The 23901-nt window shown below is 55.1% G+C and overlaps 1 protein-coding gene across 3 annotated transcripts; it reads right to left on the bottom strand.

Annotated features, from left to right (window-relative positions):
• Positions 1-997: 997 nt before the first annotated feature.
• ZNF385A (zinc finger protein 385A) lies at positions 998-21436 on the bottom strand. Of its 3 annotated transcripts, none has more exons than XM_019659787.1 (8): positions 21358-21436; positions 14719-14855; positions 7321-7431; positions 5502-5664; positions 3353-3595; positions 2812-2981; positions 2489-2584; positions 998-2342 (listed from the first exon to the last, which is right to left on the bottom strand). In XM_019659787.1, the coding sequence occupies exons 1-8, from the start codon at positions 21365-21367 to the stop codon at positions 2112-2114; spliced, it is 1161 nt and encodes a 386-aa protein (XP_019515332.1). In that variant the 5' UTR covers positions 21368-21436; the 3' UTR covers positions 998-2111. The 3 variants fall into 3 exon arrangements, with proteins under 3 accessions (XP_019515332.1, XP_019515333.1, XP_019515334.1); XM_019659788.1 differs by lacking the exon at positions 21358-21436 and adding an exon at positions 15969-16046; XM_019659789.1 differs by lacking the exons at positions 14719-14855; positions 21358-21436 and adding an exon at positions 10569-10714.
• Positions 21437-23901: the final 2465 nt, after the last annotated feature.

Here is a 23901-nt window from a genome sequence, read left to right on the forward strand (position 1 = left end):
CAGGAGGGCCCTATTCCCCTCTCCTTCCTCTTTAACAGCCATCATCTTCCCTTCTCCTTTCTTTTGCAAGAGGAGGAAGTGGGTAGAGAGGGGAAAGTGAGCAAAGCTGCAACTCAGGAGGACCCCATAGAGATTCTGGATTCTGAGCTGGCCTTTTTTTGTTTGATCTTCTTGCCACACAGCAGGGCTAGAGGGAGGGGTCACAAAGTCACTGGCTCTCTTGGGAGTGTATAGATGAACTGAGTTCTGGAGATAAAGAGGAGACCTCCCTCCCCTTGTCCTCCCCTGCCCCCCTTATTTGAGAGAGTACAGTGTGCTATCCTGTCCCACAGACCATTTAGGGGACCAGATGAGAACGTATTCTAGCATATCTGTATGTAGCATGGTGCCAGATTTTTGGTCTTGGATACATGAAGTCTCAATGAACTTTTAACAGACCCAAACCTGCTTATTTTGTGAATGGGGAAACAGGTCCAGAGGGGAAGGACTAACACAAGGACACTTGATATGGGGCGGAGCAGAGCCTTAGAACTCAGATTCCCAGTCCCTACCCCCATTTCTCCCCATGCCTTGCGTGTCGCTGGCGTGGGTTTCCCACCAGAGGCACAAAAGCCTTGATTCTTTTGTCTGAGACTGGGTCTAGACCTGTCTCCCTAGAATCAGACACACCACAGGAGTCTTAGCCTCTTCTTTTCCATGTCATTGGCGCCGCCTGGTGGAGTTGCGGAGAATTCTCAACATCCGTGTCAGCAATCCGAGACTTGGACTCGGAATGATTCCCCAGGGCCAAGTTTACACTTGAGCTGGACCGCAGTGGGGGTGAGTGGGATGGGGAGCCGCTGCTCACTTTGCACAAGCTTCGGATCTTGCCTCTTCCTAACCCCCTCCTTCTTCTGGCCACCTTTCCTGTGTGCCGGTCCCGCTCACCATACAGATACATATCCTGATGGAATTGCTCCCATAAAAGCTTGCAAAGAATGAGAGTCTGAGTCTGGGAGACGGAGGGCAACGAATCCAGACTTTATTGTCAGGGAGAGGGAAAAGGGTAAGACGTGGGTGGGGGCCAGGGTTGCTACATCGTCAAGCAGAAAGAGTTGATGGGGAGGGGAAGGCCAATGGGGGCCGGTCCCCATCCCGGGTTGGTGTCTGGAAGGACTGACGATACGGAAACCACGGGGGAGGGGGAGGTCACGCCCCTGCCCGAGTTGTACAGTGGTGTCTGGTAGGAGGGGACAGCCATGAGGTCTAGGAGCTGGGATAGGGGAGGCTACAGACTCTGCGAATCCTGCGGAAAGGGGAGGGACGGGGGCGAGGCTTCTATTGCTTTTTGCTCACAGTTTTGCGGAAGGCGAGGAGGGGGGGTGGGCTTGGACTGGACACCCCTTGCCCCCCTCGGTACCCCTTGGGCGATGGGTGCTGGTGAAAAGAATGGAATCCGGACTGGGGAGGATGAAGGTGAGGGAAGGTTCTATAGGGGCATCTACTTGGTCCCACCCAAGTGCCAGAGATGCCCCCAAGTGCTGCCCCCTGGGAAGGGCCTGACTAGACCTGGGGCGGGGGCATGGTGCGGGGCGGGCACAGTGAGGTTGCAGGCGGTAAAACCAAAGTGCTTATGAGGGACCCAGGATCCCGCCTGCTCCCCTCCCCCTGTGGAGGATGGGGGTGTTCACGGAAGCGCTTCTGTTTGGGGGTAGGGGGCCGGAGTCCCAGAGTCCGCTTATTGCCAAGAAAATCCATTTCTGTCCCCCCGGACCCCGACCATGGCTTGTGAACCCCGTTTTGTGCTAGGTTTGAGGGGGAAGGGCTGGATGGACATGGCTTTTGGGAGGGGGGGTGTCTCCAAGGGGGCTCGGGGTGAGACGGCCCCCCCTTTTTCTAGGGGAGAGAGAAGGGCAGGGGGCGGGGTTCCCTGAGATCTGGGGTATTACCCCCCTTCTGAAGCCCCCCTCCCCCACTACCCCTCCCCTTTCCTGGAACCCCGTACCTCGGGGTGGGGGGGAAGGAGAGAGATCATTCAGGGAGTGCCGGGAGGAGGGGCGGGCTGGGAGCCCGGAGGCCTGGGTCCCGGCTGGAGGTGGGGGCATTGAATGGGAGGGGGTTCAGGGTTCAGGTCAGTAGGGGGAGAAGAGGATGGGTCCGTGCGCCGTTCGGATGGGCCCGGGGGCCGGGTGGAGCAGAGGGTGCGTGATCGGGGGTCCCTGGAGAAGAGGTGCGGCTGGAGCCGGGCGCAGGGACAGCGGAGAGCCTGCTGCCGCTGCCATCACCGCAGCCACCGCCAGGGGGCTGGGAAGCAGGCCTCCGGCGAGGGACTTGGGCAGCTCCTTGGAGAAAGTCAGCGTGCCCTGCACGGGGGAGAGGGGCGGGAAGAGAGAGGAAGAAGTCTTTCTTTGGCCCTGCAAACCTCACCTCTCCCCAGGCTGGCCCACGACCCCTTCTGCTCCCCACTCCGGTCCCCCCATTGCCGAATTCTCCAGCGTCCAGGCCTCACCGCCAGCTCCGCGGCGCCCCTAGGCTTCTTGTGACGGCTCAGTAGCGGGTTGGGCTTCCCAGCCACTCCATCTCGGTGCCGCCGGCTGGAAATGTGCTGCGGGAGCCAATAGGTAGGGGGCTATGAGCCACCAGGAAAGAAGTAACTGCCAGGAGGTAGGGCTATGTGGCCGGTAATCAGACCCCAGGCAACTGGCCCCGCCCCTTCTGCCTCTTCTACCAAGAGCTGACCCTGAAAAAGAACCCTCATCCAAACTCCCTGTTCTCCCTCCCCATTTAGCAGATGGAACGCCCCAGAATTCCTGGGAAGGGCCTTGGACCCACCTGTTTCAGTTGGACCTCCGAGTTGACTTTGACATTGCAGATCTCACAGTGGAAGGTTCGGTCCTGGGCAGGGGCCTCTGGTTCCCCTGGAGTGGGAGGCCCCAGCCTAGGGTAAGCTTTGATGGGGCCCAGCCCACTTCGGGCCTCCAGAATTGTCTTGTGCTTAGTACCTGGAACCCACAGAGGTCAGGAGGTAAAGAGTGGAGGAAAAATTCTCCAAGCCTACTAGGCCTCAAATACCCACATTCCTAATTACAATATGGGAGGGCATCAAGTGTGGGGTTTTTCCACAGGCTGCTTGGGACCCTCCCACCCTAACACAGGGTGGGTCAGGGGACAGTCATAGGTAAAAGAAGTAAGGTAGGGTGGGGGACTGAGGAAGTAAGGGGCTAAGGAATGAGGGAGATGATTAGGGAGGGAGATAAGCTGGTAGGTCTTAGAAGGTACAGGGATATTAGGAGCCAGGGGAGTTAGGGTGTAGGGAACAGGAGTGGGCTGAGGACAGGGGAGTGGGGGTGGGGGCAGACAGGGGAGTCCATACCTTTGTTATGCGCCTCAAGCTGGGACAGGGAGTTCACTGCCACCTTGCACAGAGCACAGTAGAGCAGCCGCTTGGCCTTTTCCTCCTCTTCCTTGCTACCCCCGGGCAGAGAAGCTGGGGCTGGAGTCCCCCCTTCACCCTTGGTGGCACCCTGACCAGTCTCCAGAATGCTGGGAGGGGATGGGGAGCCAGGCTGTTTCTCTGGGGATCCTGGGGCTGGACCCAGTCCATTCTCCATGGAAACTGTTGTTGGGGGAGAAACAGGGGTTACCCCAGATGACTTTTGGAGAAGATTCTTTATGTGGAAGAGACCCACTCCCACTTCCTGGAGGGCAAGAGCCCAGGAGTCCCCACCCTGTGACAGCATGCATGCTCTCATGCCCTGGGCCAGAGCCAGATGTGGTCCAGCTGCTGTAGGCTGGGTGTGAGATTGCAATGCCTGGCACATTCTGTATAAGCTGGGAATGGCTGAGGGGTCCAGTCCCATGGGCCTCCCCTTCATGGTGAAGCTGGCAGCCACCTTAGCTGGGGGAGAGGCATGGAACAAGGATTCACCCCTCAATGGCCTGCCAGCCGGTCTGGGCTTCCTGCCCAGCCAGCCCCTTCCCAGAGTCCTGCCCAGGCCTCAGGGAGACATGCCAAAGAATTCTAGAAAGGGACAGAGGCAGGGCAAGTGAAGAGAGGTCGGAATAGACAGACAGACATGGCAAAAGGGAAACAGAAACAGCAGAACCGGAGAGGGAAGAAACAGGGATGCGGGCTGCTCTATAATTCATGGCTCGATTAAAGATGCACAGGCCCTAGGCCTCAGCACTGGGTTCTGGCCTCTGTACAGGGGAAACTCTAGTACTCCCGTTCTTGCTCCAGCAGCCGATCCAGTTTCCGGGTCATGAAGAGGCTGGTGGTGGGGGTAGGGAGCTGATGGAAGGGGACCTCTTGACCCCTGCAGGTGTCTACTTGCCCTTTACTTCACTTATTCATTTCTGACATCCTTTCTGTCCATTCCAATCCGGACAGCACACTCACATCTCAGTCTGGACAGGACTTCATAGCTTACAAAAGCAGGGCAGGTATCATTATCTCCTTAGGGAGATATAGGAATAAATGAGGTAATATGCATAAAGCACCTAGAATGGTGGCCTTCAAGAAATGTTACATACCTACCACCACCACCACCATCATCATCATCATTCCCATTTTACAGAAAGGTTATCAAATTAACCCAAGATGATCAGGCTAAGAAGCAGCCAGAGCACAGTTAGAACTTAGCTCACCTGCCCACCCTATCTGTGCATCCTGGAGGGATGCGGGTGTGTGAATGTGTGTGTGTGTGTGTGTGTGTGGTGTGAGAGTGGGGGCCTGGTTCCCAAGCTGGTGGTACAGATGCTTGATTCTCATTCTGCTTAGGGTGGCACAGGAAGGATAGGCGCGGGTAAGGAGAAAATGGGTGTTGGGTCTCTGGAGTTGGCCATGACTGAGATATGATGTGGTAATTCCAGAATGGGGGTGGCTTATATCTTACTGTCTTGATATTCCTTCTTTCCAGTTTCTTGGCTGGGACTATAGTTGAAAATGGCTACTAGCCATGAGGGAGAAAGAATTTCAGGGTTGCCTTTTGTAAACCTGGAAGAGGCCTCTAAGATCTTAAAGCCTCACTCCCCTATTTCCCAGGAAAGAAAGCTCTGGCCCAGAGAGGTCAAACAGTCTACCTAAGATCATCCAGAGAGTTGCCTGAGTTTCCTGGACTCTCAGTCTTCCCTGAGGAGAGCCCCGGTGGACAGGCCCTCCGACATCCTGATTCTCCCCTGTCCCTCTTCCCAAGATGAAGGCGCCTCTCCCTGGATTTGATGGTTCTCTTTTTCTTGAGGAAGTTTGCCAGGTGGCCTCACCCTAGCCCCTCACTGAGTCACTGGGCGGTGGGGAGGACAGACAGTAGGGACTCTGTTGAGAGGAGCTGGGGTGTGTGTGTCGGGGTGACAGGATGGAACTTTTGCATCACTGTGCCTGGTTCCAGGACTCACCTTGGGTGGTGGTGGGGGTTGAGGTGGGGGCTGAGGAAGAAGGGGATGAAAGCAGAGGAGAATTCTGGGAAGTGGGAAAGAACAGAGGAGATAAGATCAGTTGAAGAATGTGGGGGAGTCAGACACACCTGGATGGGGGGCTACACCATCCCCATTTGGGGGGGTGCTGCCCGGGGGAGCTGGGTCTCCTGGTTCCCGGATGCCAGGCTCCCTGCCTCGGGTCTTGGCAGCCTCAATGCCTTTGACTCTTCGGGCATGGCGATTACCCTTGTAGTGCGCCTCAGCCTGGCTCTTTAGGGATGGAGAAGAAAATGGAAACTGAGATCACCTTTCATCTGACCATTCTCCCCACAGAGCTCCTTTAGGCCCTGAGGTGGTCTCTCAGCAGGCTGCAGTGACTCTCTTCCTCACCAGTGAGATGTAATGCCCCACACCAAGGAGCCCTGCTTATTCTTGAAGCTTGGAATAGCTTCTCAAATTTGAGTCACTGGAAACCTGGATCCCTACCTAACCCAGGCTCCACCCCACTCCCACTCCCAGGGCCAGGTTGCTGATTCAGGCTTCACCTAATCCTGAGGTGAGGGAGGAGGATCCCACACCTACAGAATCCTAAATGGGCGGGGCCTAGCAATCCAGCAAGTTAGCACCTCTTAGACTCTGGTCCTGTGTCCCCTGGCCCCAGGATCCAGCCTGTGCTGCTTGCACTCTCAGTCTGGGAGTCCCAGGAGCTCTGAGGCCTGGGATCTACACTGACTACTCCCCCCTGGGTCTCATTTTCCCTGAAACTTCTGCAGACACCCTGGAGGACCCTGGCCCCACGCCCGGCTCTGGAGACAGAGACAGCAGCAGAGACAGCTGTCAAAACAGAGCTGCTTGGTTGGGCAGGGAAGGGGAGGGCAAAAAGAGGGGAGGGCTGCCTGCTATTGAACCCCCCGTTCCAGCCTTCCACCCTCCACCAGTGAGTGGAGCCAGGGTTGGGAAAGGGGATGCCTGTGGTTGAGGTGGAAGGGAGGCCTAAAGCTGGGTTGGTCCTGGCTCCACCCTCCTCCATGGGCACCCCCTGCTAAGAACATACAATCCTAGAGTCACAAGGTCACTGAGACAGGAATAGAATAGAAATAAAAGGTGTGGGTAGGCAGAAAAAGAAGATTGACAGTCCAAGGATGGGGCGGTGGTACGCAAAGCCTGGCAACATGGTGTGTATATGTGTGGACTGGGTAGAGAAACAGAACATGCTCTATTTTCCTCTACTCAGCAGAATGAGGCTCTGCTGTTTTTTCTCTAAAAGCTCTTGGAAACTGCACCTCACAAAGCACCCTCTAGACCCAAACCGAAGTCCCAGGGGAGCCTTGGCGGGAGGAATTTTGGGAGGCCAGACACCTAGGTTATGAGTTTTGGGTGGCTTCTCTCCACGGGAAAGTCCCATGGGAGGGAGTGGGGGCCAGGCCTTGAGTGTGATTTGGAGGGAGGAAGGTGGAGAGAGGAGGAAGCCAGGAGGTTAGAGAAGTGGGTGGGCCAGGGGAGGAGTTTAGCAGAGGCCAAGGAGGGCACAGCCAAAGAGGGCACAGGCTCTGCAGGGGGAGCCAATGACCTAACTCAGCCCTGCACCCAAGGACCAGTAGGCCAGAGGCCACACTGCCACCCAGACACTGATGGCCACCTATGTTCCAAGAAGTTCTGAGCCAGGGATGCCCCAGTCCCCAAGGGAGGGAGGGATCATCCTTAGTGGACTGGTCTACTTCATGTTGAAATATACAGCCATCTCTTATCCTCTCAGTGCCTCCTAGTAGCCCCTGCCTTTCGTGTGGTACCCCATTCCCTGCTCTTCCCCTGATATCCCCTTAACCCCTGCCTCTCCCCCAGAGCTCCCAGCCTCTGTCCTCCTCCAAGATACCCTTGGCTGCCCCTGCCCCACTCACTGGGTGGGAGAGTGGCTGGGCTTCTTACCTGAGAATTGAAGCGGATCTGACAGACATTACAGGAAATGATGGGCCGCTTGGTCTTGAGCAAGGGTCCCCCAAAAGTGTGAGAGAGCACAGCCTTCTGCACAGGGTCCATCTGTGGAGGCAGGCTGGGGTGAGCCAGGAGCCCCAGCGCAAGCTCATGTCCATCATCCCCCCCAGAGGCAGCATCTGGGTTGAACCAAAGTCCCCAGAGCCTTCTCCTTGTCCCTCAGTATGCCTGAGGACTCTGAGCCTCAGTCGTCCCCGATCCCCTCCCAGTCCAATCTCACAGCACTAGAAGGGATCTTGGGGATTGACTCGCCCAGGGCCCCCATTTGACCGAAAGTAGAAGTGGTTTGCCTAAGGTCACACTATGAGTTCACGGCCGAGCTGGAACTTGAACCTAGACTCCTGTCTCGGTCTATCATACCATGAAGATCCAACTGTCACCTTGACCTGTCTCCTATAACCAGGCTGATCCACCCGAGGCCCACTGACAGGAAGTCTCAAAGCACCCCAGATCCTAGGGCCTTCAGTTAAGGCCTTTTTTGTCCTCTCCTCTAGGGCATGACTGTCCACTAAGCCAAGCTTCTGGTCCCAGGAGACATATGTTCCCAGTTGCCCATCTTTGGACCCCAGGTTACCTAAACACACTCATTCATTCCCTGGACCTTTTTAAGGCAACAGCTTCTAGAGGAAAAGCACTCAGGAGAGAGTAGGTGGCTGTAGTGAATAATGGGGAACCTAAGAAGCTGGGCTGGCCCAGGGCAGCCTAGAGATCTTCTGCACTCTCTCTCCCTGATCACAGGGCTTCTCAGGGGCAGGGCTATGGGGCTGGGTGGGATTAGGAACAGTCTCTGCCCTGACCCTGGGCCAGCAGATATCTTTGCAGTCTCCTGCCAAGAGTTCACATGAGGAGGGAAGAGCATGAGAGTTCCTCTGGAGGCCTTCTGCTATCAGGGGATGAAGCCAGGGGCCTCGAGGCATAAGAGCTGCCTCTCTGTGCAGTCCTCCTCCCTTCTGGCCCCTAGGCAGCTAGGGAGAGGCAAGACTGGAATGCAGCTAAGGCTGAGGAGGGCTGGGTGATCCTCTTGGACCTCTCATAAAAGTGGAGCCAAATTAGAGCTGAAACCTTATCTTCCAAGTAGAAGGATCAAGTAAAAAAATAGTTGTTGGAAACTTGGGGGTCCTTAGCCCCTCAGCTGAGTCCCCCCTTGTGCCCAGGACTTCATGGTTCCCAGTGAGACACTGGTGAGAGACGGGAACATGAACCAGGGGGAGGAGGGTGGTTCAAGTCTGGAAAGCCCACACACACATCCTGGTTCCCCTCTGTCCTCCCCAGTAGTCTCACGGGCTGGTTGGGGGTAATGTCGGGAAAGGGGCTTTAGCATCCCTGTGAAATGGGCTGCCCCATTTGGTAGTGGCCGAGGCAGGGGCCATGACCTGGTCTGACTGACACGTGTCAATCCCTTGGCCTGTCCTTGGCTGGAAGCAGCCCCTCTTAGGGGCTCACATTTCACCTCCCAGAAGCCTAGGATTATTCAAAGAAGAGCCAAACGGGAAGAAATGGGTGTGTCTGTGTGTGTGTCTAGGCAGGCTGTGATCAATCTGTGCATGGGTGGGGTGTGAGGGAGTGTCATGTGCTGTGTGTGTATCACTTATGTATCAACATTTCTGTGTCGGGGTGGGGGGGGGTTCTGCCGACGCAATGAATGGTCAGGTTGTGTAATCTTCAGCTGTGTGTTTATCTGTGTGAATGTATGAAATGTTTGGCAGAAAGAAAAACAGACCAAGTTGGAGACAGGCTTTAATCAGAAAAAGGAGATAGATGATTGCTCTCAGCTCCTAGTCTCCAGGCATCAGTCCTTCCTATCCAGAGACCCCCCCAGCTCTGTCCCAGGGTTCTCCTCAGCCCCTGGGCTTCCTCACATGCTGGGTGGGGAATGGAATTCAGCCCAAACAGAAACCCAATCTGGGCCACGAAACCTAAGTAGATTAAAACAGTAGGGAGAGAAGAGTGGGATGAAGAGGGGAGAGCAGAGGCCCCTGGTTCTGTCTGTGTCCCACCCCATCACCCCAGCCTGCTCCCCTGAGTGGCTGAGTACCCAGTGCCCTGAGGACGACTTGTGGGCTGACCATCCCAACATACACCCCCTGAGAATGGTCCCTATTCCACTTGAGTCCTTTCTCCAGAGATAGAACCTTTTCTTTTGTACTACCCCCTCCTCAGGTTTAAGTCCATAAATGCCAACTGGGGGTGGGAGTGGGCAGGGAAGAGGGGAGCAACCCAGTCAGGTTGGTCCTTCCCACCCTCTGCTCCAGGAACTGAGGGAGACACCAGGCTGAATATGAGGGCTCCTGGGCCCAATCCCTGCGCAGGTGGAATGTGAGCCACTGAAGTGCTGCTTCAGGCCAAGGTCAAGAGGCCCTGGTGACCTAGATGAGGGCTCTCTGGGGAGGGGAGGAGGCCAGCATCTCCCAGAGCCCATTCCACTCCAGAGCCCCTTCCTGAGGAGTTTGGCCTAGACGCTGCCTGGAAAGGTCCACAAAACGGTACCCTCCCACCTGCCCTCCAGCAGCAGACATGAAGGGGAATTGCTCCCTGAAGCTGGGGCAAAATGAATCAGGAAGGGCAAGGGGGAGGGAAGGGGGGGAAACCAGATCAGGAACACGAGGGGGGGCTATGATTATATTTCCTTCCATTGCCCTTTATCTGATGGCACCTGCTGCCCCTTGTTTGACCACCCCACTTTCCCATCCCCTCTAAAATAAAGGCGAAATGGGAAGGGGGTGGAATCTTAGGGAAGGGAAGACCTGAGGGACAGGATAGGTAGAAACAGGAAAGAGAGGGAGCTGGGGGTGTCCAAAGAGCAGGTGGAAGCTGATGGGGGAGGGACGCTGGGAAGGAGAGAGGGACTGGGATGGGGTCAGGGCTGGGTAAGGGATCTGAGCAGCATGGTAATTTGAGGATAGATGTAGGACCTGACGGGAAGCCTGAAGACTTGGAGGACTCCAAGGATCTGAGAAGCAGAGGCCGGGGTACCCAGTATGGTGGCAGCAGTCTGGGGTCGCCACCTGGGATCCAGAGATTGGTTGGGGCCGCGCCGGTTGTGGGGGATGGGCCAGATAACCCGAAGACTAGGCGAAGGGAGAGGTAGCCAGCCCCGCAGGGGCGGGCGCGGATGGAGTGGGGGTGGGGGGCGCTGCGGCAGCGGCGGGAGCCAGGGAGAGAGGAGGGGCCGGGTGGCTTACCCTGCGGGACCCGGGGGGCCGCGGCTCCATGGCCCGGGGTGGCGGTCCCGGGCGGGAGACCCGAGCCTGGCCGGGCCGGGCAGGCCAGGGACGCGGCTCTTGTTGCCCGGGTGGCTCGGGGCTGTGCGGCCGGGCCAGCCCGGAGAAGGGGAGGCGGCGCCGGCCGGGACCGGACCCGCCCCGGAGGCGGGGCCGAGGGCGGGCCCAGGGAGGGGGCGGGAATAGGGGCGTCTAGGAGGGATGAAGGGGGCTAGGGAGAAAAGAGGAGAGGAGCGGCTGTCCATGTCCAGACACTCATTCCAGGCCAGACCTAGTCCTGGCGAGGGGCCACTCGGCCTGGCGATGGGGCATTGACAGATTACCTCGGTTTTCCTTCACGGGGAACCCTTGCTGGGTCTAGTGTTCCCACCAATACTATGGACGACCCTGTTTCCCTAGCTGGGACATTTCTTCTTTCTTTCACCCCTTCCTCCCTGACCCTCTGTCCTCTGCTGACATCCTCTCTTCCTAGTCCCCAGATGATCATTCCCCTGCTTCTCTGCACACGGGCCCTTTACATGTCATTTCCTCTACTAGGGATGGGAAACCGGGCCCAAGTACCCAGGTGTCAGGCACGGCTCTCGCAGTGACTCCTCTGAACGTTTGGAACCTAGGGAAGAACCGATCTCAGACTGGGGAACATCGTTCCCAAGCATTTCCTACCTCTTCCTCTCGCCCGTCACCTGCTGGAGGACCAGGTTCCCTGAGTTTATGCTTCGTGCACTTGCTGCCCTCTGGCGGTCCAATGGGCGCAGCACTGGGGCCCGAGAGGCAGGAGGGCAGAGCAGCCCTCTCCCCCACACCTCTTCATCCTCTCTGGACAGGTCCTAGGATTCCCTCTCTCATCTCTGGATCTCATCCCCTCCCATTCCATCTAGAGCAGAGAGATAAGTGAAGCAGGGGACTGGATATAAACCGAGGCTGTCTCTGGGAGACAGTGAGGGATGTCCAAGGGCAGAGAGACACATACCATGGGGAAGGGTCTAAGGGGTAGGAACTGCCTAATTAGGAGAGAGATCTGGAGGCATTAGTCCAGGGAGGGAGAGGCTCTGCCATAAATAATAATAATACCACCACCATCACCTAATGTTGATTGAGCCCTTGGAATGTGTCAGCCTCTGTACTGAACTCTTTGCATGGATTATCTAATTTAATCTTCACAGCCACTGTTCGAAGTACTATTATTATCTTCATTTTATAGCTGAGAGAACTGAGGTTAAATAATTTGCCCAAGGTCATAAGCTAGGAAGTGGCTGAACTGGGATTTGAATTTAAACCTGGCCAGCCTGACTCCAAAGCCATGTTCTTAACTGCTGCACGGTACTGCCAAAGGCCTGTCTGCAGCTTTTCTGCAGTCCTCATTCCCCTGCAGAATTTGACACTATTGATGCAGCCCGCCACACTCTCTCGCTTGGCTTCTCCAACTCTACAGGAACCCGGTTCTGTCCCCACCCCCTCCAGTGGCTCCTCTATTTCCTTTGCTGCAGCCTCCTCCTGTTCCCACTACCTAATTCTGCTTATTCCCCAAGGCTGAGGCCTTGGCCATACTACCTTTCTCTCTCTGATCTTCCCTTAAGTTAAAATCATAGCAATAACATAATAATCATAACAGCTAACACTGATGGAACCTTTACTTTGTGCTAGGCAGTATGACTTTGTAATATGATTCTCACAATCTTGTGAGTTGGTACTATTACTATCTTATTTAACAACTGGTAAAATTGAGGTTCAGAGTGATTAAGTAATTCGCATAAGGTCACACAGCCAGTACTTTTAGGATGTCAGTTCAAATCCTGACAGTCAGATGCCAAAGTTGGTGCTGCTCAGCGCGCTGCTGCCCTCTCCAAGCTTATCCATGCTCATGGCTTCAAATAGCTCCTCCTCGCTAGAAGCAGTGGAGCCACGAGCCCTGGAGGAGTCAGAAACCCTGGATTATTCCTGTGAGGACAAAGTAGCTTTGTGACCTTGGGCAAGTCAGTTAACTTCCCTGGGTCATGGTTTCCTTATCTATAAAATGGGGGAAATGATGGGAGACCTGAGGGTAAGTGTAAATCAGGTATTTAGATGGGAGCAAAGTAGTCCCAGCACTTTCTGCTCCAGTGACACTCAATCAATTGCACTTTCTCGGGTGATCTTTCCTAGCTCTTGTTCATGCTATTTGCTTCAGTCTGGAACGTTCTCTAAGGCTCCTTTTAAAATGCTGCTGCTAATTCTTCAAAGCCCAAATCATGTCACCTGTTGCAGGTTCAACCCCTTTTTCCTCTCCTCTCTCTTTCTCTTGCTTTAAGGCACCACCACATCCAGCAAGTCTTTCTTGACACCCTCTTGGATTCCCATACAAGCTAAATGCCTGACACATCACTTCTCACACTATAGGGTAACTGTGAACTTGTTATATTTCCTACTAAGCCGTGAACTCCCCAAGGGCATGCACCGAGTCTTGTGTCCTTGACACCAGGCACAGTGCACGGCACATGGTAGGTGCTCAAAAAAAATTTTTTTTTGTTCGCTTGAATCATTGTTAGTGTCTCTGTCACTAATAACAATTTTATTAACTCTTCCTCTGCTTTGCATTGCAGATCACTGCATACATGTCTGTATTTCTCCCTTGAATATAAGCTCCTGCAAAATTGGACCCTCAATATCATATTCACCCTCATGTCTCCATCATATCTAGAACAGTGCCTTGCTTAGAGTCAGTACTCAACTTTCTCACCTGTAAAACAAGGATAAAACCACAGCTACCCCATAGGGTTGCTATAAAGCTTGTGATATGAAAATCACTTCGTAAACTTCAATGTGAAATGCAAATGTTGGTTTGGATTCTTTGGGAGGGATTTGGAGGAAGCAGCTGTGGTATCAAGAGAACCCTATTTGGAGTCAGAGGCTATGGGTTCAAATCATACTTAGGCACATACTGTGTCAACTTAGATAAATTACCAAACCCTTCTGAGCCCTAATTCCTGTCTTCTCATTTGTCAGTCAGGAATAATAATGTCTACCTTGTTGGGTTGTGGTGAAGATTAAATGAGATCATGTATAGAAACATCTACTGCAGTGCCTGGTGCATAATTAATGCTCAGTACATGTTTGTAGCTGAGTATGGTTCAGTGGTGGGTTATTTGAGTTGAATAACCTTTAGCTCTAGCTCAGTCTCCAGGTCCCAAATTCCAACTTCTGTTAGGCATTTTGGGCTCAATATCCCAGGGGTACACCAACTCACCATGTCCTAAAGGGAGTTCAGTAGCTTCACCCCAGGGCAGCTTCCTCCTCCAACCCTCTGCCCCAGTGAAGGTGACTTCTTCCTCCCAATCACAGAGGCCTGAACCCTGAAGTCATTCTTGACTCATCCTCTCTCTTCTTTCCAACCCCCAAACATGAGCTGGTCACCATGGCCTGTCAATATTTCCTCGGAAATACCTCACTCATCTTCCTTCCTCTCCATTCACACTGCCACTGTCACCACCACTGGCCCAGTCTGGCACCCAGGTTTCCCTGAAGGCCCGCGTTACTGGACCAGCCTCCTAATTGGCCCCCCTCCTCCAGCCTCCGTTCCCTTCCATCCAGCTGCCCCACTCACCTTCATCAAACACTGTTTTTACCAAGTCGCTGTTCTGCTCAAGCATAGATAATGGCTCTGTGTTTCATACTGTATTAAATCTAGACGACTTTGCCAGCCTTCCAAGCCCTACCCCACAGACCCTACCCACCCAACTGTGGACTGCGGAGAGCTGGAACTTACAAACAGGCACGCTTATGCCCCTGCTTATCCCCTCTTTCTTGGTATCACTATCTTTCTGGATATCCTATCATCACCAATTTAGGTCTGGATACTTCTTTAGATGGTGGACTAGATGAGATGATTCATAGAAAACACCTAGCAGTGTGCAGCCCATAGCAAGACCTCAGCAAATACTAGCTATTATTGTTATTGTTATTAATAGTATACCAGATAGCCAACAAAACTTGTAATTGACTGGAAGTAAGGGAGATGGGATTCTAAGATGAGATAAGGAATTAGATACCAGAAGAGAAGAGGGCCAGGATGCGTCTGAGGGAGAGGTGGGGGTCACAGGAGGTGGGGGGAGGAAACAGGCTGGCTGCTACTCACAGTGCTGTAGTTGCTAAAGAGGCCCAGGGTGGGGGCCGGCTCCAGTGGAAAAGGCAGGATTTGCTTGAGGTCCAGCGGGGGCTGCATGATGGGGGGCTGCCGTAGCAGAGGGAGGGGCCCTGCCCGGCTCAGGCTGCCTGAAAGGCAGAAAAAACATGACGTGGGGTAGGAAGATTGAAGCTCAGGAGACCCAGCCAAGCCCATCAATCCCATTCCCCAGCTGGGGCCCCCCACACTCAGAAGTGTGACATCCCCCCTCACCCCCACCCTCCTCATGCACACACACTTCCCCTGCTTGCTGGCTCCGGAGCAATGGAGCACGGTGCCCTGTGGGTCTGGGGGAGGGTGCAGACCAGTCCCTCCCTTCTGGGTGGTTTTCACTTCCCCTTTCTCCAGCCTCCCTCCTCTAAGACCTTTAGGTATTTTACAGACCCAGGAAGAGCACAGACCTCTGCAGGCTGCCTGCTGGACCAGCAGGACTTGGGAACCCTGAACCCTGGCCACTCCCTTCTTTTGGTTTTGCTTTTCCCCAGGAAATCCCAAAAGCTAGGTTTCGTCCCACAGAGACCAGAGTCAGGTGGGTGACTAATCCCACTGCCCAGAGAGGAATATTGAGGCCTAGATTTGGAGGAGGGCTACTGAATCTTTCAGCCTCCCCAAAGAGTTTTGATTTTATCCCACTCATAATTCTTAATTAACTGTCCACATCTCTGGGGTAGTAGGTGAGTGGCAGTCTCTGGGAGGTGGATTGCCTGGGGCCTTTATCAAGGCCCCTTCGCCCAGCCTTCCTGTCTTCCCCCATGCCCTGCTGTATAACACGGAGTGTTCAACTCCAGCTCAGCAGGAGGAACCAGGACCCGGCCTCTGGGAGGGGAATGCCTGGGTTTGACCCAAAGGGGAAATGAAAGTCCAGGCCAGCCACTCCACTACCCACCCCCAACCTTCTTCTCCTCCCTCTAGAGTCACGGGAGGAACCCCACCATGCTCCAAAGGGGTGGCCCAAAGGCTCTCAGGACCCCTCTGGGCTTCGGCTGGCCCAGCTCCCTCCTGTGGCCTCCCTGTCCACCAGTCGGGGAACTCTGGCTGCCCTCCACTGCTCGAGCAAGCTCCTGCCAGCAACAGGGGTTCCCAGGAACAAAGGCAAACCCAGGAGCCTGCAAGCTTGGCCCTGTCCTCCCTTGACCTTACTGGGGCAGAGGGTACCCCAGATCCTTTCCTGCCCCCTCCATGGAGACTGCCCCTTTTCATACCTTTAGTTTCTGGTGCCTGCTGCCCCCAGGCAGTGGCCTGGCCCTGGCCCCCCAGGGGCCTGGGCCTGACAGCGTCCCCTTCCCTTGGTTCTGCCCCCTGCCCCCTCCCTTGCTAGCACCCCCCCAGTCCAGTCAGTAGAATCAGCCAATCAGAGTCCTTCAAAAGTGGGGCAGAGGGGAGGGCGGGGGAACAGGGATTAGGGGAATCAGAGGCTAGAGGGAGGGGGTGGGGAGGGCTCAGGCACAGCTGGGGGCGGGGAGCTGGTCCAGAAAGGTCTGGAGGGGTCTTTCTCTTCCACCTACTGCTAGGACTGGGTGGTCAGGGTGCCTGAGGCAGAGAGAGGGTCAAGGGTGTGGGGAGCTTGGGTTCCAGTCGTCTCAGGGTTGAAGGAAAGGCAGGATGCTTGGCTTTGGCCCTTGGGCATCTGAGGGTCTGTATATCCTATGTCCATTCCCTCAGAGTTGGGATGGGGTAGGGGGAGAAGAGGGAGGGAGGGAGGGAGTGGGGGAGGGAAGGAGAGGGGGAGAGAGAGGGAAAGAGAGAAAGAAACAGACAGACAAGAGTGGATGAGAGAGAATGGGAAAGACTGACAGAAGCAGGAATAAGTGACTGAAAAGGGGACATAGACACAGAGAGAAAAGAATAGAGAACAATGGAGAGGTGAAAGAGAGTGAAATGAGGGGGAAAAAAACAACCCATAAAACAGAGACACTGCTGAAAAGCTGGACACAAAACAGGAGACTTGGGTAGAAAGACCAAATGACAGAGAACAGAGAGAGCAAGACAGGGAGTGAGAACAGAGGGACTGACAGACTGATGGGGCAGTTCGACCATCACCCCTTCCTGGTCTGCCCCCTCATGGCTTCTTCTGTCTGTGCCCCACCCCCCTCCTGCCTGGCACACAAGACCAGGGCAGCCTTAACGAGCCCCGGGTGGCATCAGGAATGGTGAGAGAAACCTGAGTGCTCCCAGAGTCCCCGGCACCCAGCGGCCACCTTTAGCAGCTGGTTTGGGGCTGGCACTTGCTCCGCCCCAGAGCACCAGAGATAGCAACTCAGCTCCTTGACCCTTTCTGAGGCTCTAGACTATCTAGGCCCTCACCCCTCAAACACCCACCTTGGAGGAGAGAACCGAGTTCCAGAAAAGGCAACGTACTGAGGAGCTATTACGTGCCAGGTAATGAATTCTGAGTATTATCACATTTAAGCTCTGAGGTAGTGACAATTCTATGCGGTAGCTAATACTATTTTTTCTATTTGACATGTGAGGAAACTGAGGCTCAGAGAAGGTGAAAAACTTGACTGATGTCACACAGCTTATAAGTATCAGAGCTGGGATTTAAATCAAGATCTGTTGCACTCTGTAGCAATTCTTTCTCTGCTGCATAAACCCAAAGGGCTGTAGTCTAACTGTGAAGCCAAGATCTGAGCGCAGGCTTCCATCTTGTTCAAGGATTGGAAGGGAAGAGCAAGTTCCATGCACTTTCTGGGGTTGGAGGAAAACAGGGAGCCGTCACTCAGTTTCCCACTGGCAGCAACTCATCTTTTCCACTGACGTGAGCCCTGGGAGGATGGGGTGGGGGTGGGGCAGAGGGAGGGAAGGGCAAGCGGGAGAAAGGGGTGAAATGAGGATGAAGTGAGGGGAGCGAGCAAGGTGGGCAACTGCAGATTCACTTGTCTCCTCAGATTCCTGAGTCCATTCCACTCTGAGATCTAAGGTAAGGAGATGGGCAGATGGCAGCTTATAGGACAAGTGGGCAGAAGCAGGGCTCTTGGTTTCAGGTAGCCCAAGCCTCAGTTACCTCCCCTACCCCTTTCTGAGAATAATAATAGTTGTCACTTTTTGAGGGCTCACTATATGCCAGGCACTTTACATAGTCTCGATGTGGACGGCACCACTGCTCACTAGCTGGGTGACTACTAGTTAGTTTCTCTGGCTTTGTCAGTCTCATTTGTCATTTGTCAACCTTGTGGAGTTGTTGAGAGGATTGAACGAATCCACGTACAGTGCTTGCATGCCACAAGGGAGCTCAATAAATGTTTGCTAAATAAATTCATCTTCATCTTATAGGTGATGACAATCAGCTCAGAGAGGGGGAGTTACTTGACTAAGAGCACACAGCTAGTGAGGGATCTGAACCTGTCTTTCTGGCTCCAGAGACAGGGCTTCCAAGCACTACACTGTTTCTAGGTTGACTAGCGATGGGAGGGGGGAAAAGGCAGGAAAATAGTAAGGTCTGGGAAAGCAGGAAATGAAGCAGGAAATTCAGAGCTTCTGACATTTGGCTAGGTGAGGGCTTCAGGCGGGTTTGGAGGAGGGGGTGGAGAGCAAACTGGAGTGTGTGTGTGCAAGCGCATCACACGCATGTCAGGCAGGGCAGGGAGGAGCTGGGGCCTGGCTGGGGCAGGCCACTCCAGAGGGTAGCTCATTAGGGTAATTACCTTCAACAGATAGAGCCCCACCCAGCTCTGTGGGGAACTGCCAAATCCTTTATTAAAGACAGTTCCCAACGAACTTTAGAGGGATGAACTCTCAGACCCTTGGATGGATGTCCATCTGTCCACTGCTGTGCCCCACCTAGCCCTAGGCACTTTGCTCCTGCTCAGGTTTCCCCTCCAGTACCAAGCCACAGCCGACTCCTTTCATCCCACTTTTCCTTCCTCTCTTCCCCAGAAATTCTGGCCAGGTCTGGGGCTTCAAGCCCTTGTGATAAAGAACGGGAGTGTCTGCTGTGAGTTGGCTCAGGGAGTGGCCCAGTAGGTAGGAACCGGAGCCAGGAAGGGTGTTAGGATAGGGCTGTGGGTTAGTGTTGGTCTGCAGAATGGGCCAGGATGAAATTCAGATTAGAGAGAGGTATCCGGATTAGGATTGCAAATTGTGTTAGGGCCCAAGGTGGTGAAAAGCCTGGAGGTCAGCCCTGGGTTAAAATGGGAATTAGACTCTGGGGCTAAGGGAGAAATTAGATTGGAGTCTGGACTGGGATCTCATCTCTAATCCATCTCTTTTTTATCTTCAGGCCTTTTGGCCTCTTCTCCCTCCCCAGAAATGACCAATCTTAGGGATTGAGGAGAGGGCCTTGAACCAATCCCCTGGGTCTTGCCTTTTTAACCAAATTCCATATAAATGTCCCCTTCTGCCTCAATTTCCCCCATCTTGGCAAGAGGCAGGCCGAGGGCTAGAAAGGCTTAGGAGTCAAAGAGGAAAGCAAGAAGGGGATGATTATGACCAACGACTCAAAACATCATCCCTAACAACCCCAAGGGGCAGATGTGGGTGGGGACTAGGCCAAAGGGAGGAGGTGGCCAGGAAGGGAAGAGAGGAAAATCTCCTGGGACATCTTCACAATCTGACAGGAAAGGGCTCTCCCCACTCACCACACTAGGGGCCCAGTTGGAGAGGACAGTAAGAAAGACCTGGAACAGGGAACCTGAGCCCAGAACCACCACCCTGAAACCTGGGCCCACAGTCTAGATCTTGAGCAGACAGGTTGGGCCTCACCTGCTGGGCCATTATGCATGCACATAGGACTCAGCAGACCTCAGCATTCATAACCTGAAAACCTTAATATGGGCCCTAAGGGTGGGGCTTAAGCCCAGGCTGCCAGTCTCCTCTGTCTCTCCTGTCCTCAAAGAGGGCTAAGGTAGGTGGGTCACCAGGCTTCCCGCCCTCTGTGGGCTGGGTACAGGAGGGAGTTAATTACAGTGTCCTCCAGGGAGATATGGTGAGCTCCCTTTGGTGGATCCAGGCATTCTTCCTGTGGTGGAATGTTTGTAGGGCTTGAGCAGGTCCCTGGGGGTCCTCTTTAGGATCTACTGACCAGGGGAAGTGAGGCTCACACTGGCCTGTTCTGGACAAGCACGAGGCTGCCTCTGGGGCCCATAGCCAGGATGGGGCCTGTGCCCAGGGTGGGGCCGGCAAACAGGGATTGCACAGGTTGGAGGAATGTGGAGCCTGTGCTCCGGGGACCTGAGTCTAAGGTGTGTTGGTGAGGGTCACTCTAGGGTAGACTTCATAGATGGGCAAGAGTCTCTTCCCTGCTAGCGATCCCCTTGGGAAGGAGGCAGGCAACCGGTCAGTCATGCCTCCCTTCCCTCATTCACTCAGTAGATATGATGGAGGGCCAGGTGGAGGAGGTCAGATGCAAAGTGACGAGAATGAGGAAATACAGGAGGGGATGAGAAAGAGATGGGGAGAAAGACAGCTAGTGGGAAGTCAGCAGGGGTCAAACGAAAGAAGACAAGCAGAAGAGCCCAAGAGGCAAACAGCAGAGGGCTGAGGCAGGAAGGGGCCCCGCAGGCCCTGGAGCACCAGGATGGAGCCAGGTGTTCCCAGTGGGGGGCAGGGAGACCACAGGTGTCTAAGCCTGGTTGGGGGGCGGGGGCTCCCACCATAAACAGGGCCCAGGAACCAACCTAGCCAGGGCAGAGGGCAGAGGGCAGAGGTCAGAGGACAGAGCAGGCCTGTGGACTATTTGGAGGCAGGAGCCTGGAGCCCAGCTGATGAGTCCAGCACACAGCTCATCTGTCCCTCTCCTCCCCCACCCTGGGGCTCCCATCCGATGTAGGTCATGAGGATGGGGTGGCTGTGGCTGAAGGGCTGTCAGAGCCCCGCGGGAGTTCCCCTCCCCCATCTTGACTCTCTCCATTGCCTCTTCCTCCTCTGGTTGCCCCCCACCCAAGGCAGGGGTGGGGATGAGGGTGGGGATGGGGGTGGGGAGAGAAGGAAGAAGAAGGAAGCCGGGAAGGGCCCAGGCAGCCAGAGCAGGGAGAGAGAGGGGCAGGTCCCGGCGTGTTTGGGCAGGATGGCTGCGGAGACAGGATCCGAACCGCAGGGGCCCTGGGATGGACAGTTTCCCACCCTTTCTTCTCCCCGGCCCCCTTATCTCCAGCCTTCAGGTTCCCACCTCCCACCACACACACCTCGAAGCTACACCCACCATCTTCTCCCCCGGCCCGCCCCCCACTTCCTCCTTTCCCTCTTATCCTGGGCCCAGAAGGATGTCAGAGTGTCAGAGTCAAGGGTGGGGGAAGGAGCTGGGGGTAGCGGGGGACGGGCCAGAACCTTTCCCTCAACTCCACCAGGCCAGGACCAGACCCCTCCCCCAGCCTCTCGTAGACTGTCATATAATATTCATGAGTCTCATGAATACGCAATGTTCTCATTATGGGGCGGGGGTCTCACTCGGCTCTGCTGGCCCCCTTTACCACTCCCTAGATTAACGGGAGGAGCTGCAGCTTGGGGAAGAGGGGACCCCAAATGTGGAGCCAGATGAAGGGGGAGGGGAAACCGGTCGCTGACGGGCGGCAGCAGTCACCGCGGTGCCGGGAGGTTGGAGGGGGTTACCTACTGAGAGGGACCCTGGAGCCTGGAGTCGTAGAACCCACTCACCGAGGATCATGCTGGGGACCCAGGCGCCCAGGGTTCCGCGTCGCTCTGTCCCGGGGGCCGTTCTGGTCGGGCTGGGGGTACGGGGGGGCGGGGAGGAGTCGGGGGAGGGAGCAGAGGCCGGCCTAGGCGGAGCGGGGGCGGAGCCCGCAGCAGGTGAAGGCGGGAGGAGGGGGGACCCCGGCACCCAGGGCTGGCTNGGGGGAGGAGCAGAGGCCGGCCTAGGCGGAGCGGGGGCGGAGCCCGCAGCAGGTGAAGGCGGGAGGAGGGGGGACCCCGGCACCCAGGGCTGGCTCCATAAGGGGGCGTCCTGGAGACTCCGCGTCACCTCCAGCTTTCTTTTCTACTTGATGTCCCTGTATCTCCTGGATTTACGGTGTCCTTGCTGCCAGGGCTGGGGAACAAGACATCTAGAAAACGGTGTGAGGTGATGGAAGAAACTGGAAACTAAGATGCCTGGGTTCCTGGGAAGGGCTGAGTCTGAGGGCGGGAGGTCTGGTCACGGGGCTGATGTGGGGTGGGGGATGCCTAAGTATAATGGAGAGGGATGGGGCTTGGGTTGGGTGGGTCACCTGGGTGCTCTCCAAAGTGATGGGCTGAGTGGGGGCCGGGGTGAGGGCGGTAGATGCAGAGAATATTTGGATTCTAGTTTGTTTTTCTCACTTTGGAGCGGGATGCGTGGGGGCTGGGTCTCAGGTGAAATGTAGGGTTAAAGATGGATGCCAGGATGGCTGAGGTCCGAATGCCTAGGTCTGTAGGGAAGGTCTGAGTGAAGAGATTGCAATCAATGGACTCAAAGAGGTGGAAATAGAACCTTGCAACTGAGATCATCGGGGCAACCAGAAAATAACAGAAGATCAAGAACTGAGGCTCAACCTTGTAGAGATAACCTGGATTGGGGTGGGGACAGGAGTATCTATCTATCCAGGGCCTGAACCCAGTGCACTCCCCACTAAGGTGAACTGGGATTGAAGAGGACTGGTGGGAGGTATTTGGTGAGGTGGAGAGGAGGATGGAGGAAAGGGCAGAACGTATGAGCTGGGGAGAATGTTAGGGGGAGAAAGAGTACAGGGCACTGGATGTATTCTAAGGACCAACAAAGGGACTTGGCCGGAGGCAGGCAACTGGGATGCAAGCACAAGGCTGGAGTCTGCAAGTCTGTGAGGTATCTGGGGGAAGATGCAGCTGCTGTAGCCTGGACCTGTCTGTACCTGCCCCAAGAGGGAGGGTGGCAGGAAGACTTCCCAGAATGCCCAGCAGCCAGCATCAGGCCAACCCCAGTCGGAGGGAAAGGAGGTGTTACTGGGAACTAGAACGCTTAGGATTTAGGTAGGGTGGCAGTAGGAAGAAAGAGGTCGGTGAAAGGGTGGCAGGACTGGAATCTTGGAATAGTCTAGGAAGGGGAAGGGACTGGGGACTGGCATTCCTGGGTTCTGCATGGAAGTTGGGACAAGCTGGCTAATTAAGGTACAGGAAGTTCAAGCTCCTGTTTCTGGGCCTCAGCAGTCTCTTGTCCTCACCCACTGATCAGTTAAAGAAAAGATCTGTTTCTGCACCTGCCGAGATGCTCCAGCTCAAGGGCAAAAGAGTGCTGGAGGCGCCAATGCCTTGGTCTTGTTCTGATCCAGAGGACCAGTGATCTCGGGTGACTGTGGCCTTGCTGCCCAAGTCTGACCTTCGTGGAGACAATGGGGTCTCCGAGCCCATCAGAGGAGGACCTCTTGCTCCAGATTTGATCTACCACCATGCCATCCAAAAAGCCTGCTTCTCCCCAGATCTTGTTACCCACTCCCACACATATACTCCTCCTTGCCTCTTCCTGTTCTTTCTCTTTCTGGGTGGACTCCAAGCAAACAAAAGTCAGCATCAGGCGTGGCTGATCGGTGACAGAGACGCCTTTGCCCTCAGCCTTGTCTACCCTTTCACACTGCCCCAGGGACTCTGAGTAAGGGAGGTCTCAGAAGAGGGGTTGCTTAGCTTACCAAGGGGAGCCAGCTGGCTGGAGGGCGGGGTGACCTTGCAGGCAGCTGGGGGGGGGCGGCGTTTAGTATAGGGGATGAATTCATTATTGATGAGCCCTGCACCCTAGGCTACTAATGAGCCCAGGCCGGCTGCTCTAATTGATGTCAAGAAACTTGAGACCCCCAGATCAGCTTGCCGCCTGCCAGCTGCCTCTCCTGAGCCCCTTCCCCCTCCCTGCACCCCCAGCTGCTCTGTTCCCTTCTCGGGGCCTCTTTTCCATCTCTGCCAACACAGATAAGGATAGGGCTCAAACCTCCTAGACCTCCACCCTCATGTCCCTCTGGGTCACTCAGATCTCGAAGATGGGAAGCAGACATGCTCTGGAGGGGCTGGGAGATTTAGAAGGGGAAACAGACCAGAGCCTGAGGATTACAGTTCAGGGACAGGGGGGCTGGTGCTAGATTACATCTTGGGCATTTCTGAGAGCAAGGAATTCCCTTCTTATATTGTGCATCCTCAGGAGAGACCTTGCCACTCTGAGACTCAAAGGTACAGGCACTACATAGACACACCCATGACACCAGC

Source organism: Hipposideros armiger, unplaced genomic scaffold (assembly GCF_001890085.2).
Source record: "Hipposideros armiger isolate ML-2016 unplaced genomic scaffold, ASM189008v1 scaffold_303, whole genome shotgun sequence".
NCBI classification, from domain to species: domain Eukaryota; kingdom Metazoa; phylum Chordata; class Mammalia; order Chiroptera; family Hipposideridae; genus Hipposideros; species Hipposideros armiger.